Below are 15,717 nucleotides of genomic sequence, written 5' to 3' on the forward strand. Positions count from 1 at the left end.
CTGCTAGAGTCTGATATCCATGGGTCGCGCTCGACTTTGTATTCGCAACACTCAAAGTAGAGTATCCTTTCAGATGCTAGAGCACTACGACTGCCATGATCCTAGAGTCAACAACTAGTCGTGGTGGTGACTTTTTATCATCCAGTGACACTCGCGAAGCCCTAAGTACCCGCACTAGACCGAACAAGCAATCTCGTCCGAGCTTCAACGTGGAGTCGTTCAACCTCTCCACTATCTCCGCGGCTTCAATTAAGAGAGGGGTGTATGGCATGACTCATGGGATGTGGTAAGGGCTGATTCCATTGCCCTAAGCACCAGAGTTGTTCTCAACCCACTGCTTTGTGGGTAATATGTGAGCAAGATCTCTGGTCAGTACAGATTTAGAGGGAACAAATCCGCGGACGGTCTATCTGATTTGAGTAAGAATTGTTAGTGACTGGTAAAAAGCCTGCATGCCACCTCCGAGGAGTTTCCTTCTCCAACTTCCAAGGTATGGAAGTGGAGTAGAGTAGAGTTGGGTTATATAATCTGCGCACCTCGCGCTGCCCTGATCTTGCTCTCTTTCTCCTCTTCCGCACGTTTCCCCTTCACTAGACGTCGTGCCTTTCGCAGTCATGGCAAACGAAGGACGTCTTGCTCCGATAGCTGATGAGAGCAACATGCAAGAGCATGGAGAGGCTCAAAGCACTTTTGCTACATCGACGCTCGTACCGGATCTTGAGAAGGCCGCGCGTTCCAAAGCAGTTGGCAATGAACCGGAGCACAAGTCCATATATGGCTCTGTCATTGATACAACATGTTCGAAGATGGGAGCTGGTGCTGGCGCTGTTCTAGGAGCTAAAGCACAGCTTCTGAATCAAGCGCTGCTTGATATTGGGATGGGCCGGTACCAGTGGCTTTTGTTCGTTATCACGAGTGTCGGTTGGTTCCTTGATAGTGTAGGTCTCCGGCACAGTCTTCTGTATTTGACCCGATGCTAAAGCGCTCGACCAGTTCTGGATAGCATCCTTCACTGTGATTAACCCTGCTGCGTCCGACGAAGCCATGTTCTTCTTCACCGGGGATAAATCGACGTACTTGCCTGTCAGTCTATTTGTCGGCCTGACCGTCGGTGCAGCAGCATGGCCATGGATGTCGGATACCCTGGGTCGGAAGTGGATCTTCACAAGCACCGTCGTTCTCATGGGTATGGGCGGCCTCGTTGGTGCTGGAATGCCTTCGTTTACCGGCCTTTGCGTCGTCGGCTGCGTGGTGGGTATCGCTATTGGAGGAAACCAGCTTATCTCGGGTATGATCCTGGCGGAAACGCTTCCTGCTTCACATCAGTTCCTGGTTGCTATGCAAGGCCTGTTCTGGGGTCTTGGTCAGTTGGTGTCTTATGCTGTTGGATGGTGAGTATCTTGAGACCGACACATGGTACATGGTTAACATATCCAGGGCATTTATCGCCGAGTATACGTGCGGCACTGGCCCAGACAAGCTCAGCACATCAGAAGCCCTAAGCCACCAGAAGCGTGCCGGAGTTGGAGGCGGCGATTCCTGCCACTATGTATCCAACAAAGGCTGGCGCTATGTCTGGTGGACCTTTGGTTGCATCACCCTCTTCCTCTATCTCTGCCGCTTCTTCTTCCCCCTCCGAGAGACCCCAAAGCACCTTGTTGCTCGCCGCCGTGATGCCGAGGCCACGCAAATCGTCAAGGACATTGCAGCTTACAACAAGCGCCAGACATGGCTGACAGAGGCCTCATTCGCCCGTATCGACTCGACGATTGATGCCACCGAAACCCACCGGCAATCACGGACACAGACTCTCGTCTCGTCTCTGGGACCGATTGGCCTCCCGGTCCTGCTCATCTTATGGATCACGACTGGTCTGACATTCATCCTGCACAAGACATACATCAGCAACTACCAAGCCAGCCATGGGGTGCCAGCAGTAACGCCTCTGACCGTTTCAACAGACTACCTCTTCAGCCGGTACCTCTATATCGCGATCTGCGCTATCCCGGGCCCCATTGCCGCAGCCCTTCTCATCGAAGCCAAAGGTCTTGGACGGAAGCGCACAGGCGCCATGCTTTCCATACTCACCGGTCTCTTCATGTTCCTCGCTGCCGTTGCGCGGTCCCAATATGCGGCTCTGGCATTCTCCTGCATTCTATCCTTCTTGGAATTCGCTGATCTTGCTGTGCTGACGACCTACACGAGTGAGGTGCTCCCGTCGTCTGTCCGTGGATCCGGACTCGCGGTGATGGGCTTCTCGTGGGGTTTGTTTGGTCTTGTTGCGCAGATCATCAGTGTGTATGCGGGTAGTACTGCGGCTGGAGGTGGTCCTGTTTGGTTCTGTGGTGCTATATGGATTGTTATGGTCGGGGCTTGGTTAGCTCTTCCCTTGGAGACGCGGAGTAAGGCTGCGGCGTGAGCTCAGATTGAATAATGGAATCGACCCTTGAGTTGTCCACCTGCCGATCTTAGCCTTGGAAGAGATGAATGATGAATTGACGATATATTTTCTAGACCCTTGAGATGTGGAGTGTGATTTTGAATTGTGGAGAAAAGAACCAAAACATAGCCTCAATTTTATGACCAAAGGGGTAACCGACTATTTAATTCCACATGAGTCATCTTGAGTCAAACGTGCGAGCTTCATATTTAAACAGTAGATTAGTCCCTTAGCCAATAGACATAGAAAAGCAGCAAAGATATACGGTATAGCAGGGATGGCGTCAAATAACCACGCAATTGTCTTCGGGGCAGCCGGCCTCCTTGGCTGGGCGACTCTAAACCAACTCCTCGCCCCATCCAGTCCCTTCTCCCGCATCACCGCCGTCCTCAATCGCCCTGTATCCGAGTCCGACCTGCATCTACCCTCAGGTCCAGACCGGCCGACGCTCGAGATCGTATCTGGTGTCAATCTCCTACGAGGGACGGCCGATAATCTGGCGAACCAGCTGCGGGAAAAAGTCAAGGATGCCGCGAGTATCACGCATGTCTTCTATTTCGGTACTTTGCCTCTGGCCCCATCTGAATCGGACACTTACTGAGTAATTCCACCAGTATTCTCACCATTCAACGGCGACCACATCCAAGAATGCACCCAGAACTGCGACATGGTGCGGCGAGTCGCCAATGCACTAAACACCCTTGCCCCAAACCTACAAGCATTCGTCTACCCCGGTGGCTCAAGAGTTCGTATATCACCCGTCGTTCAAAGCCGATTTGTACTAACGCGCAATTAGGGCTACGGCATCTACATCGCCGGCGGCGTCTTCCAACCACCATTGACCGAGTCCATGGCCGACACGCTACCAGAAGATTACGCCAAAACAGTCGCGTATCCATGGATTCGGAAGATCCTGACAGAGGCGAGCGAAGGACGAGGCTGGACGTGGAGCGAACTTTGCCCCGATGCCGTGGTTGGGTTCACGCCGAACGGCTCGGGTTTTTCTCTTGCTCTCCATTGGGCGCAGTATCTCTCTCTATACGCATTCAACTACCGAGACGCACTGTCCGAAGGAAGGGAAGTGGAAATTCCATACCCAGGAAACGAAGCCGGATACAAATCGCTGTTCACGCCTGTGTCCGGTCCAACCCTTGGTAAAATCGCAATCCACGCAGCGATAAACCCCAAGGCGTGCGGAGGAAAAATCATCAACATGCTAGATAACGATAAGCCGGTCAGTGCAAGCGCTCTGTGGCCCGGGATTGCGGCGTGGTTTGGGCTCAAGGGTGTTGGGCCGGTCGGGGATGCGGATGATGGTCTGAAGCCGGGGGAGTACATTGAGAGATATAGCCACCTCTTCGCCGAGAACGGCAAGCCAAAAGCATTAACGGGCGGCGTTGGAGCTGGAAACAAGCAGTTGGATTCGTTCGGATGGTGGTTAGGGTTCGATAGGCAATTCAGTGCGGAGCGACTGAGAGCTGTTGGGTTCAAGGAGCAGCGTGACCCCCTTGAGGGTTGGTTGGAAGCTTTCGGGTCGTTCAGGAAAGCGGGAATTATATTATAATGAAGCTAATGAATTTGAAACCATTTGATGGATTAGCTCGATGAAATCTGTACCTGGCTGGCTGAAACTCTGACCAAGCCTGGTCATACTGGTGGCTAAAAGCGAGCCTGGAAGGCATCACGAACTCACATTCAATCTTGTAATAATGTTGGTGACCAGAGCAACATATGCCATCGGCTGGTTGGCCTGGCAATAGGGGCAAGAAGAAACGATTCCTGCCCAGTCAGTGTCCTTGCTCGAGCACAGGACTTGAGTCGGAAGAGCTGCATGGCCAGTTCAGACCATTAATGGAGGACCGATAACGCGGACCAATATATATAATCTTTGGCCTTACGAAAGCATATATATACACAGCAAAACGAGGTATATTAAGAATATAGAGCAGAGACGGTTTGTTCTCTATCGCTTGAACTTTCCAATCATGTCCGTATGCAGCTTGACCAGCTCTGGAATAATCAAGCTTTCGATCTCCGTGCCCTCGCGGGTTGTGACATGCCCAGTCTCGTCCTCCTTAGGCAGCTGTTCACCATCAGGAGCCGTCGAGGTTTGCTCTGTCAATGACCGCTTCGCCGCCTCGGCCTTTCCAACCTGGTCTTCAACACCAGAAATGCTCTTACTCCGGCGTGACTTGGGCACTCGAATCCATCGCTCATGCGGCGGATTCGGTGTGACAAAGACGACCTCCCATTTCCTGGTCGACAGCAAGTTTCCAATTACCAGGTGGTGAGCGTACCTCTCGAGCGCCGTCTGAGCCTTGTAGACAAGGAGGCTAGGATCCGTCTCGAGCTTGAAGGAAACGATCATGCTCCCCTCCGGCGACCAGCCGTTGACGAGCTGGTGGAGGAATTTGGGAACCGGGTCCAAGTTGACGACGAGCTTCTTGCTAGACTCTTGCTTCTGCTCAAACCCGCCCGTGTAAATGTCGTCAGCGCCGACGGCCTCCTCGTGGCTTTGGAATTCCTTGGGTATCTCGGACGACTGGATTTTGTGCTCTGCCATGCGGTCGCGCGGGATGAAGAAGTCGCTAACCGCCGCGGCGAGGTAGAAGAGCGCATTCGGACCGAGCGGGTTCATGCATTTCGCAAGCATGCGCAGTTCGAAAAGGTATTCTGAGACAGTGGTAAAAGGAAGCAAAAGAAGGAGGTTGTTCTGTTTGGCGTATTTATACTTGCGCAGGACATCGCGCATTTCATTCTGGTACTCGTTGCGCACCACGATCGGGCCGTGGTCTGAACTGCTGGCATCGCTCGGCGAAGCTTCGTCCATGAAGTCCAAGAAGCAGTTGGTCGAGTGGCTGTAATGCCGGGAATAGGGCAGCAGACTGAATTGTCGGTGCAGGAAGATCACCGCATACCCCTGCTGCAAGAAGTACTCCGCGGATGTCGCACCGCGGGTTCCTGCGGAGAAGTTGTCGATGAAGCGGACGGTTTGGTTCTCGAGCGGGACTGTTGTTCCTCCGGAGGTGACGAGCACCACGCGCCGGTTGGACTCGACATGGTATTCGATGAATGATCTGGCTAGCGATTCATGTTTGGGGAGGGCTTTTGGTGGAGGGTAGTTGTTGAAGTAGGCGGACTCGCTGTCTGCGGGCGACATTTCCTTAGGCGGGGTTAGGGCGGACCCTTCTGTAGCGATGCCGATTAGAGAGATCAAGATTGCGAGAGAAAAGGAGAAATCTCAGACGGGCAGCCTCCGGACGCCATACCTCTTTAAATCGCGGAGTCCGTAAAAATGAGCTTCACTAGATCGTTCTCTTTTGTACGACGTACTAGACGTGCCGCTGATGTCAGAACAGTCCCTCTGGTAGATAAATGCGGCCGACGATTGCCGAGGATGAGCTACGCGGAGCTAGGCTGTCTTCGGCTTGCGGTAGGAGGAAGCACATGATTTGCCTCGGACTTTTCTCGGGATAAACCAATTTCCATTGCACTTAACAACCAATATCAAACAAGCTATCTAATTATGCAGCGACTTCTTCGCGGGGATAGCTTGCTGGTGAGGGGGCGCTTCAATGTGGGCGGCCTTCCGCACCAAGGGCACATCGGCAGCGGTTAGGGTCAAGTCATACTTGCCCTGGAAAATGAAGTCCATGGGAAATCCTGGATTGAACGGCACCGCCGTATCGACCTTGTCCATATCCTGCTTGCTCAGCTCAATTTCAAGAGCTTCCACATTGGCCTTGAGATGCTCGATCTTTCTCTGTCCGATGATCGGAAACACATACGGTGTCTTGTGGAGCAGATATGCAAGGGCCTGTTAATGTCAGTCATACTCAGGACTGCTTGGTGAGCGATAGTACATACCACAGCCGGAAGAGTTGTGTTCTTGCTCTTCGCAATTTCGTCAAGAGCATCTGACACGCGAATCTCATTCTCCGACATGTCGCCATCCGACCGTCCTCCACCCGTAAGCTCCCGAGCCTCAGCAGTCTTTAGCTTGCCTTGGGCAAGAGGTCCCCATGGGGCTATACCCATACCTTGGTCCCGGCACATGGGGATAATCTCACTCTCCATATCACGACGCAGTGGATTCCACAGGCCTTGGTAAACAGAGAAAGGGCGCAGGCCGTTCGCACGTGCGTAGTCATTTGCCTTCACAACGACCCAGGTCGGTGTATCTGACACGCCTAGGTACAGCACTTTGCCTGCAGTAATAAGGGCGTTCAGACCATGCATGACTTCCTCGACCCCAGTGGTAAAGTCCCACCAATGCACGTAAAGCAGGTCAATGTAATCGGTGCGTAGATGTTTCAGGCTGTGCTTGACCGAGACCTGAAGGGATTTCATAGAATTTCCGACAAAATTGGTTTGGATCCGTTCAGTGTCGATGTGCGAGTCACGGAAGCCAGTCGTGTATTTGGTAGCGATCCTACATGCACCAGATTAGTGCGAGCTTCCTGAAATTGATGAGAAAAGACATACACAATCTGATCTCGATTTCCACGCGTCTCCATCCACTCCCCGATCCATCTCTCCGAGTCGCCTTCTTGGTAGTTGTTGGCGCTATGCAAGGTTAGCCACCTTGTGCACAGACAAGGAGTCATGGAAGCATACGTATCGATGAAATTGCCACCCAGGTCATAGAATGCATCCATCAACGCGAATGCTTCCTTTTTACTGCATTTTCCCATGAAGCTCTCCCTGATACAGATTTAGTCACAGATTGGCAAATCATTATATGTGTTCACCCACCAGCCTTCGCCAAAGTTCATTCCTCCCAGACATAGAGGAGAAACTTTGATGCCCGCAGTTGGGGAGAGAATTCGATGATACCCTAGACGGGTCTTGGGCTCGGGTGCGAAGGTCCAGAAAGACATGCTTAAAGTAGCTATAGCTTCTTGAACAGAGTTATAAGCGAAATCAAGTGCTTGTGCTGTTTGATGGCCCGAAATTTGTAGAGAATGGTTCCATTTTCCAGAGAGAAAACCTGATTCTTTATACGATTTGGTTGAATCTATATAGGAGAGTCTCCTCTTGCATCTCGAGATATGTCCGTGATGTTCATGCCGAATGGCTTCGCCGAGTTGTCAGCAGATTGCGTTAGTCTGTCATCAATACCAGGTTTCTGAAGAGTAACGCTTGAAAACACGAAGCTGCCAAGCAGAAACATCGTGATCGTGACACTGGGCTGATAGAAATATCAATAACGAACGTCTCTATAGCCGAAGCTAGGTTCTGAGCTGACACAGCAGAAGCCTGAGCTTGAACCTAAACCTGCCACTTCGGCAGCTCCGTGCTGCAAGTGGTTAGGCTTCATTCGAAAAGAAGAACGCTGACATCGCAGCTTAACTTACTACATACGGAGCGGAGGTTTTTCGAACTCGTCTGATGTATCGATTACCGTTTACTAGCCAGTTAATCCAAGCAGAACGAGTACTTTTACGTGCCATTTCCCAAAAACAACACGGCGATCAAGGAAGATAGCGGCTGCGAAGCGCTTGGCTGATTGTGCTCATCCGACTCGCCATTCCACCGTGTTGCATATTGCTCAAGAGAGCCTCCTCGAGCATTGATTGTGTGACACTGGTGTCTCCTATTGGTTGGCGCATGTCAGCATAGATAAACTCCCAAAGAACATTCGGAGTTAGAGAACGGATCCGGCCTTACCATCTAGATCGCTAAAGCTGCTCCCCATACTAGGTGTTCCGTCGCTGATATCTCTTCCAGAAATTGTAGACCGCCGTGGACTCATCGGGGGAACTTCCCCGGTCCGTCGAGAATTAGCATGGTTTATGTGATTGCTTCTCTGAGCACGAGTACGGGTAGCTGGTACGCCAGAGCTGATAGAACTCTCAGATGACTCCGTGGTAATCGACTTCCTCAAGGCAAGAGGCGGCGCGGTTACTCTTCGCTGCACCGTGCATACACCCTCCTGCTCCATTCTAAGGGTTGTACTGAGGTCGTGGCCTGACGCCCCATGGGACGCAGATTCATGGCCTCGAGAAAGTGGAAGAAAGGCTGGAGATTCATAATCGTCATCGTCATCGTCTCGTAAAACCGGCCGATGAATGGAGAAGCGTCCAAAGCGTTTAAAGCCCATGCCCTTTCTTCCTGCTGCAGCATCGCTGTCGTCGTCAGAATTAGACTCGGATGAGCTAGATGTTAGATCTTCTTCTTCAAGCGCCGGTGATTTCTGAGTAGCGCTAATTGGGGTTTTCTCGCGCCTGCTGGTCGAAAACCCTCGGACCTGACTTTCCCACCTCGGCTCCTTTGTCTCTAAAGTCGGGGTCCCTGGATGCGACGCCTGGGCCTTGATCTGCTGCACGGTATTCCCAGAACTAGTACGTCGAGGGATTGGCGCTACATAGAGTCAGACGGCTAAAAGATCATATGAGCAAACAATGCTTACCACGTATCGGCGGAGTCTCTTTGGTCTGTGAGGCCAGCCGAGAGGGAGCCCGCGAGTCTGACAGTAGATTAGCCATCCAAGCGAGAACGAAGGACTATGGCTAGTAGTCTTACTGCTGCCTTGTCCAGTTTTAGTTGGCTGCCCTAGGGACGTGCTGGCATATATTGAGCCTGGGGCTGGAGAAGGGGTGTTTGAATGAGGGTTGGGCACTTTGCGCATCTGCGCGCGGACTTGCGATAGTTGGCGATCGTACAGCCACGCCGCTTGCTGGAGGAGAAACTGGAGAGTCACATCAAAGTTCTCTGCACTGTGAAAGTTAGTTTGTAACAGGCACAGAACCTTGTAGTCCATACAGTGCTTTCCCTATGTGATATTAGTAAGTGCTGGAGTGGAAATCTGCGGTCATGCATACAGTCTATATCATTTCCCTTTGACGGGCGGGAAAGAATGTCCCAAAGGGCTTGGTCCTTGGCGGCATTCCATTCCACCTGGAAACAATAGTAAGTAGTTGTCCGCAAGTACAGGTCTTGAAGAGCTTACCGGTGGAGGATCCACAAAGCCACCCCTAGGGAAAGGGAGGCGTACGAGCACCGTGAACTTGGTGTTCGCTGGCTGGGCAGGAGACGGCATGATGAGTACCTACAGGTGCTGCATGCAACTCGGAAAATATCAGTCGATAGCGCAGGGGGTCTGCGATATGATGGAATATCGCAGTCAGTATATGCAGCTACTCTTGAGATTCAGCGAAAGAGCAACGAATATGTCGATGATTGTTATGCGATGGAGGCGAAGATGAAAGCGGTTGGCGCAGTTGATGATTTGGCGTGGGCAGAAGATAGAGCCTGTTGCAATAAGGGCATGTCGAAGAAAACCACCGAGTTTGATTTATAGCCACGACCTCATGTTGTCATGCGGCACATGACTCGTATTTTGGTCTGCCCTTGTCACTTGCAGGGTTGTTCTGGGCTTCCTCGCGCGTAGGCTGCGCTTTACTTGAGCTTCTTCATGAATCTCAACAGTACTGTGTCCATCAATTGAAGAGCCTTGCCCTTTGATGCGGCTATACTTGCAACTTGCAAGATGGCGGATTTCCCTCCCGTTGTCTTCGGTCGGGATAACAACCAGTTTTGTTATGGCCCTGCCTAAAGAGGTTCCAACTCCGAGTCAATTTGCGATATGGCATCATCGACTCTTCAGGATGGACAGTCTAATTTGACTTCTTTCTGCCACTTGAATGCTCAGTTGTCGCGTCATGTTCTTCCTTACATACCTATATCGCAAGCTGGTTGTGCTCCTATTGAGGGCCATCGTTGGTCGGAGATCCAACCCGAAGCCAGATGAGATTCTACAAATTCAATCTAGGGATTCTGGGAGAAATATCAAAGCGCACGTCTACAAGTCTGACAATGTATCAGAGCCAGGCGCCGTCCTCATCAACTTCCACGGGAGCGGATTTGTCTTCCCCTTCCATGGACAAGACGATGAATTTTGTCGCCTAGTGAGCCAGAGAACAGCTTATACAGTTCTAGACGTCCAGTATCGACTTGCTCCAGAGAACCCATTCCCCGCGGCACTCAACGACGTAGAAGATGTCGTCAACTGGATACTACAGCAGCCGGAAAGGTTCGATCGCGCTCGAATTGCACTCTCGGGCTTCAGCGCAGGGGGCAATCTCGCTCTGGCGGCATCGACTCTCTTCCCTCGGCAGACCTTCCATGCTGTACTTACATTCTATCCCCCGATAGACCTCGCTACTGAGCCTGGCTCCAAAACCGCACCGGACCCTACAGGAAAGCCTCTTTCCCCGCGTCTGTCTCGGCTTTTTGACGCATGCTATATCCCTTCATCGCATAACCCGAAGGACCCGCGGATCTCACCCTATTATGCCCAGCCGGATTGTTTCCCAGACCGCATCCTGATTATAACGGCAGCCGGTGACAGTCTAGCGCTAGAAGCCGAACAACTGGCGGTGAAAATAAGGGACGAGGGCGGTCGCGAGGTGGTCGCCGCGAGAATGGATGGCTGCAATCACGGCTGGAACGTATCGCCAAAAAACGCGGTGGGACGAGAAGCAAGAGACAAAGCATACGACATGGTTGTTGCTATGCTGAATGGGCGGTGATAGCTTTGTCTCCATGGTTGACTTACGGTGAACAAAGGCCATTGCTGCTAGCTGCACGTCCCCTTGTCAACCTTTGACAGCGTAAGCTGACAGCCGCGGGGATCCCAGGATGGCTCGGGACTCGGGGAGAACTCATCACGGGATCTTATCGCAAGGCCCACCGATAGCTTCAATTTATGATTTCCTACAGGCCGGAATGCATGTGCTTTGCCACAAGCATTACACTAGGCTATGTCAGTCCATGATGCGCGGACTATTTAGGACAAACAGCAGTTGTATGGAGCCCGCAAAGGCTGATTTGAAATGGTATACGTTTGAGTGAGACAAGCAGTGATGTAGATCAACAACTCATGTGCAACAGTGCAGAGTCCCACTCCCCTGACAATCTGAAGCCGCGGTGCCTGAACCAGAGCCAACTTAGCCAAGTGATGCAGTCTAGTAGTGGGCTGAAACCATGGCTCTCCCCTTTCCCCACGACCATGGCCCGTCATCACACTAGTACTCACTACTAATCTACTACTCAGGGCCTGAATATTCGGACGCGTCCAACGCACAGAGTTCTGCTGTTTTTGTTTGCATAACGTCCGACAAGAAACAAAAGCGAACGGTCCCTCCTGACTGCATGTCGTGGAGGCGCTTTGCCGGTGGCAGCGTAATCATGATTCGGTCAGGCGGGTCCTTTTGCAAACAGGGCCCAACTAACAAGATTATTGTGAAGAAAGTCCTCCGTAATATGCTCCTAAATCCCGTTAATTAGGAGGATCCCGCACTCGACGCCCAAATCAGGTCGTCAGTTGCGTTCACTAACGATCCGCAGCTCCAGTTCTCCATCGCTACACTATCGATTCACTGTCCACGGCCGGGTTGCGCTCCCCTCTCGTGTTCTTCCTCTTCCGCCGGTCCCTCTCAAAACCCAACAATCAATAAATTTCGAATCTTCTCTTTCTCCCGCAAGTCGAATGCTGCTCTGGGGCAATTACTTCTCGTCCACCGTGCGTCAGGTACCGTGGACGAGCCGATGAGCGTTGCGCGATCCGATAGCTCTCCCACCACCCTTTTCCGCCGGTCGACCTGTCGCATATAGGGGTCTTTGTTGCAGCTCACCTTCAAACCTCCGCCCGATAAATACATTGTTGATGAATGCGCTACATGCGCGGCGGGGAATAAAGGAATTTGCAACTGCGTCATGGAGTCGACAAAGTCTACTGGTATTGATGAGGAGCAATACCGCAGAGAAGTTCTTTCCCTGTCGTCTGAAGAGGAGGAAATTGAGCAACAGCAGAGGTTGGAGGCTCAAGCGAAAGAGCTAGGGCTGAAAATTCCGGAGATCGAGATTGTGGCATCTTTGGCTGCCTCGATTGCGTCCGGAATGGTGGATCTCTCGTCCCCGACCCTCTCTTCCAGCTCCTCGACCGGTCGCCACTCGATGTACGAAACCACGCACAATTCTCCAGCCCTTGAACAGCTCGCTACGTCACTTTCCGAATATACTCTCTCGTCCAACCCGCCGGTTATAGGCGGAAGCACCCGCTCAGTTGGCTCACTTTCTACACGCCCGACTTCCTACTGCTCGAGTGAAAGTAGGCTGGCACAAAGAACCGATAGCGCTGCCATCAGGCCATCGGGGACTAATAGCTCTTTCCTGAGTGTGATATCCGGAAGTGACAAGAAAAAAGAGAGACGGCGGTCAGGCATCAAACATGCAATCGACAAGATACCATTTCGGAAGCGCCGGAGGACGCCCTCTTCGGTACTACTACCACCTGCCGCCCAGATTACTGTCACGAAGGATGCGGAAGGTGTTGAAAAGGTCTACGTTGAGTCAAACCCGAACGACACAGGCCGGTCAGTCTCTTCAGAAAACGAGGAGGAAAAGTTGAAGCTTGAGGTCCCAGTGTTCGATCATGAAGCCCTCCTGCGAAGCTTAGGGAACTCTGAACTGAAACAGCTGCGGGAAACTCAAACATCGGAAAGGAATTTGCACGTCTCATTTCAAAACAATCTCATCAGTGAGCTCCGACGGGCGCAGCGACCGAAGATTGATGAGAAACTAGCGCAAAATCGCCAGTTGGAGGATGAGAAGCGCGAAAAGGTATGTCCGTTTATCATAGTCAACGAAGCTTACTGACGACTTTCAGAACATGACGGACGCCGCTCGCATGGAAGAGCGACAACTGGTTGTTGAAATGGAGCAAATGCGGGAATTCGAAAGGGCCAAAACAAATTCCCGAACGCGCATCAAGTACATGGAGGGATATCTCAGCAGCTCCAGCCCACCGGACTCGCGTTCCCCATCCTTCTCAGGATCCGACCTGACAACACCCAGTCGCAGCTATACACAGCAACACAAAGCTCAGCTAGCCCAGGAATATCACGACTACGAGTCCATGTCTGAACTTCATGCCGCCAAAATCAAAGTTCTCAGAGACCGTCAAGAGATCCGTCTGCAGGAAGCCATCGCTCGGATGGACCGAGAACTCGATACCATGATTGAAAAGCATGCGGCTGAAATTACCGAGCTCCAAAAGGAACACCAAAAGGAGGAAGCAACCACACTCGAAGCACTCAACGCGAAGAAGACGAAGCTTCGCCATAAATGGGTCCTCGAAGAGGCTATATTACGAAAGAAACTCGAAGCAAAAGACGGAAACCCCTACGGCCCTCTACCCCCGCTATCATTTACAGACTCACAGTCTGATACCCGCGACTCAGCCATTTGCGTCTCAGATCCGGACAACGAGACCGAAGCAGAAGCATCAGCCCAGCACCAGAAGAACACTTGACCCCCCACATCTACACCCAAGCTTACGAACTGATGTCACCATGATACCCTTTTCCTAATCTCTCGCATTATCAAAGCGGCATTATACACCAGCGGATCATCTCATCACTTCTCTTGTCGGAATAGTGTGTGCCATATACTTTGTAATTTGCCGGCCACTCTACCTTTCTTATGGTCATTTATTTATCATATTTGGGTGGATATATTTGGAACGGCCTCATGATAACCATTTTTTGTGCATACCCTTCTTGATTCCGGATGACTGGATCTTCTGTCTGATTCGATAGATATATTCAGGATAGAAGAGATGGCCATTGAGATCATAAATATACTAATTGAACTTCATATATTGACAGTCAACGACTAACCCGTATTCGAGTCCCCATCGCTATCTCGTCCGGATGACGCGTCCTTTTTTCAAGCGGTCTAAGATTGTAAGCACACTCCTATCGCCCCCGGTAAGTGCAGCTTCCAGCGCCTTGTCTCTCCCCTCATCACCGATAACAACCGCCCGCTCAACGGTTCCCGCGTCGGAGATCTTAAACCGCCCAACTCGGCCGTCCTCCCACTCCACCCGGACATACGCCGCCTCTAGCGCCGTGGGCGAAAACGACGCGATCCCGTAATTGTTCTTCTTTATCCTTGTTTCTCCAAGGCCAGAATCAAATCCCACATCAACAAGCATATCTCTATCCCACGGCCCATCCTCCTCGTCGTCCGGGTAAGGATCCACCCCCCTCCGGACAATACCTAGCTGCTCCCGGATGTGATGGATCGCATCCAACCGCATATGCCACGAGACAAGCTGCCGCTTTATCTCACGGATGAACATCTGGAGGCTTTGTTGGCGGGGCGCAGGCTTCGGTTTCTTCTTCAGCGGTTCTGTAGCGCCACCGCCATCGTCGGGGACCGGTATCGGGTCAGGTTGGGGCAGTAGTATACGCTCAAGTCGCTGCACTGGTATGAACGCGGGTATTGTGTGTCGGTGGACCTTCAGCCGTATCTCGGGCTTGTTCTTCTCTGCGTCTTCGGCTGCGCGCACCTTGTGTAGGAGGAGGTAGTACGGTTTCGTAAAGCGGCCATTCCGGATGCAGATGTCGATGCGCACACCCAGAAGATTCTTGGAATCTTTCTCGCTCTCGCCGTCAAATACCGGGGAGGGATCCTTGAATGGGAATGTAGTCGTGGAGAAAGCGATGCGGTGGTGGTTCGACTGGGTGTGTGAGCCTGCGGCGCGGACGAGCGGGGAGATGTCTTCGTTTAGGCTCGAGACAGCGGTCGATGTGGAAGGCTGTTGAGATTTCTGGCATTTCTGTAGGGCCTCAGAGGAGAGGACGCTTGATGCAAGGAAGCGGCGGCGTCTCTGGAGCTTGCGGACTGCGATGAGGTAGGGGTTAGCTGATGTTGGTGTTATCTAAGGAAATGGTTGGGCACACACTCTCGCGGCGGATATTAGATATGTCCGTATCCAGCTCTTCCTCTAACTGTGTCGTTGGGTCATTTAGGTCCATTGTGATGTTTATCTTGTGGTATCGATGTTTGTTTGGGTTCGGCGCATCGGGGCGGTCGTTTTGGTATATAGTCACGTGACTCTTAAGCATATCTATGCTATCCCTGCTCTTATTTTCAAACCAAGACTTTGGTACGCTATTCTATGGTACTTGTCGGAGCTTGTAATAAGTAGTGGTTTTTATTGATTCAAAAACGTTTTCGTTGTGCGCATTGACTTGTGTATGGCCCGAGTCAGACTCAGTTATAAAGACCCAGGATCAGCACAATGCCGCAAAAGTAATCGGAGAATATTAGCAACTCCCAGAAGAAGTGAACTCTGAAGAATCCATTTTCTAGAAAACTGTATGACGGTCCTGCAGGTCATCGCGAACTGAAGCCTGAAACCTGCCCAGTGCCGCAAGATCCAAAGGGTCCAGCCGGGTCCCTGGGAAATTCCAGAGAGGCCAGCT

At 51.8% G+C, this 15,717-nt stretch overlaps 8 protein-coding genes across 8 annotated transcripts; 4 read left to right on the forward strand and 4 right to left on the reverse strand.

Annotated features, from left to right (window-relative positions):
- Nucleotides 1–614: 614 nt before the first annotated feature.
- BDW74DRAFT_176399 (uncharacterized protein) lies at nt 615–2,419 on the forward strand (the record flags this gene model as incomplete). The annotated part of the gene is made up of 3 exons (XM_073728592.1): nt 615–938; nt 994–1,391; nt 1,438–2,419. The coding sequence occupies 3 exons, from the start codon at nt 615–617 to the stop codon at nt 2,417–2,419; spliced, it is 1,704 nt and encodes a 567-aa protein (XP_073585515.1).
- Nucleotides 2,420–2,717: 298 nt separating this feature from the next.
- On the forward strand, nt 2,718–4,004 carry BDW74DRAFT_176400 (uncharacterized protein; the record flags this gene model as incomplete). Its single annotated transcript, XM_073728593.1, has 3 exons — nt 2,718–3,000; nt 3,055–3,185; nt 3,237–4,004. The coding sequence occupies 3 exons, from the start codon at nt 2,718–2,720 to the stop codon at nt 4,002–4,004; spliced, it is 1,182 nt and encodes a 393-aa protein (XP_073585516.1).
- Nucleotides 4,005–4,204: 200 nt separating this feature from the next.
- Nucleotides 4,205–5,703, reverse strand: BDW74DRAFT_127487 (phosphopantothenate--cysteine ligase CAB2). The gene has a single exon (XM_073722212.1). The coding sequence runs from the start codon at nt 5,598–5,600 to the stop codon at nt 4,404–4,406; it is 1,197 nt and encodes a 398-aa protein (XP_073585517.1). The 5' UTR covers nt 5,601–5,703; the 3' UTR covers nt 4,205–4,403.
- Nucleotides 5,704–7,588, reverse strand: BDW74DRAFT_127459 (uncharacterized protein). The gene is made up of 5 exons (XM_073722211.1): nt 7,196–7,588; nt 7,058–7,144; nt 6,926–7,006; nt 6,308–6,872; nt 5,704–6,257 (listed from the first exon to the last, which is right to left on the reverse strand). The coding sequence occupies exons 1-5, from the start codon at nt 7,318–7,320 to the stop codon at nt 5,961–5,963; spliced, it is 1,155 nt and encodes a 384-aa protein (XP_073585518.1). The 5' UTR covers nt 7,321–7,588; the 3' UTR covers nt 5,704–5,960.
- A 326-nt stretch (nt 7,589–7,914) lies between these two features.
- On the reverse strand, nt 7,915–9,482 carry BDW74DRAFT_176403 (multidomain presynaptic cytomatrix related protein; the record flags this gene model as incomplete). The annotated part of the gene is made up of 7 exons (XM_073728594.1): nt 7,915–8,036; nt 8,111–8,803; nt 8,853–8,909; nt 8,966–9,159; nt 9,206–9,215; nt 9,265–9,340; nt 9,393–9,482. 7 exons carry the CDS (start codon nt 9,480–9,482, stop codon nt 7,915–7,917), a joined length of 1,242 nt encoding a protein of 413 aa, XP_073585519.1.
- A 325-nt stretch (nt 9,483–9,807) lies between these two features.
- On the forward strand, nt 9,808–11,546 carry BDW74DRAFT_149639 (putative esterase/lipase). The gene has a single exon (XM_073723917.1). The coding sequence runs from the start codon at nt 10,087–10,089 to the stop codon at nt 10,972–10,974; it is 888 nt and encodes a 295-aa protein (XP_073585520.1). The 5' UTR covers nt 9,808–10,086; the 3' UTR covers nt 10,975–11,546.
- Nucleotides 11,547–11,818: 272 nt separating this feature from the next.
- Nucleotides 11,819–13,951, forward strand: BDW74DRAFT_127522 (uncharacterized protein). The gene is made up of 2 exons (XM_073722213.1): nt 11,819–13,066; nt 13,113–13,951. The coding sequence occupies exons 1-2, from the start codon at nt 12,161–12,163 to the stop codon at nt 13,755–13,757; spliced, it is 1,551 nt and encodes a 516-aa protein (XP_073585521.1). The 5' UTR covers nt 11,819–12,160; the 3' UTR covers nt 13,758–13,951.
- Nucleotides 13,952–14,144: 193 nt separating this feature from the next.
- BDW74DRAFT_176406 (uncharacterized protein) lies at nt 14,145–15,267 on the reverse strand (the record flags this gene model as incomplete). The annotated part of the gene is made up of 2 exons (XM_073728595.1): nt 14,145–15,133; nt 15,195–15,267. 2 exons carry the CDS (start codon nt 15,265–15,267, stop codon nt 14,145–14,147), a joined length of 1,062 nt encoding a protein of 353 aa, XP_073585522.1.
- Nucleotides 15,268–15,717: the final 450 nt, after the last annotated feature.

This window comes from Aspergillus multicolor (assembly GCF_047715735.1).
Source record: "Aspergillus multicolor strain CBS 133.54 unplaced genomic scaffold BDW74scaffold_7, whole genome shotgun sequence".
Taxonomy (NCBI): domain Eukaryota; kingdom Fungi; phylum Ascomycota; class Eurotiomycetes; order Eurotiales; family Aspergillaceae; genus Aspergillus; species Aspergillus multicolor.

Bases quoted from the DNA above. Each gene is read 5' to 3' on its own strand.
- BDW74DRAFT_127487 (XM_073722212.1), bottom strand. From the start codon at position 5,600: ATGTCGCCCGCAGACAGCGAGTCCGCCTACTTCAACAACTACCCTCCA.
- BDW74DRAFT_127522 (XM_073722213.1), top strand. From the start codon at position 12,161: ATGGAGTCGACAAAGTCTACTGGTATTGATGAGGAGCAATACCGCAGA. The intron at 13,067-13,112 runs GTATGTCCGTTT...GACGACTTTCAG, and splicing joins AGGATGAGAAGCGCGAAAAG to AACATGACGGACGCCGCTCG.
- BDW74DRAFT_127459 (XM_073722211.1), bottom strand. From the start codon at position 7,320: ATGTCTTTCTGGACCTTCGCACCCGAGCCCAAGACCCGTCTAGGGTAT. The intron at 7,007-7,057 runs GTATGCTTCCAT...AACCTTGCATAG, and splicing joins GGTGGCAATTTCATCGATAC to CGCCAACAACTACCAAGAAG. The intron at 6,258-6,307 runs GTATGTACTATC...TGACATTAACAG, and splicing joins ACACAACTCTTCCGGCTGTG to GCCCTTGCATATCTGCTCCA.
- BDW74DRAFT_149639 (XM_073723917.1), top strand. From the start codon at position 10,087: ATGCTCAGTTGTCGCGTCATGTTCTTCCTTACATACCTATATCGCAAG.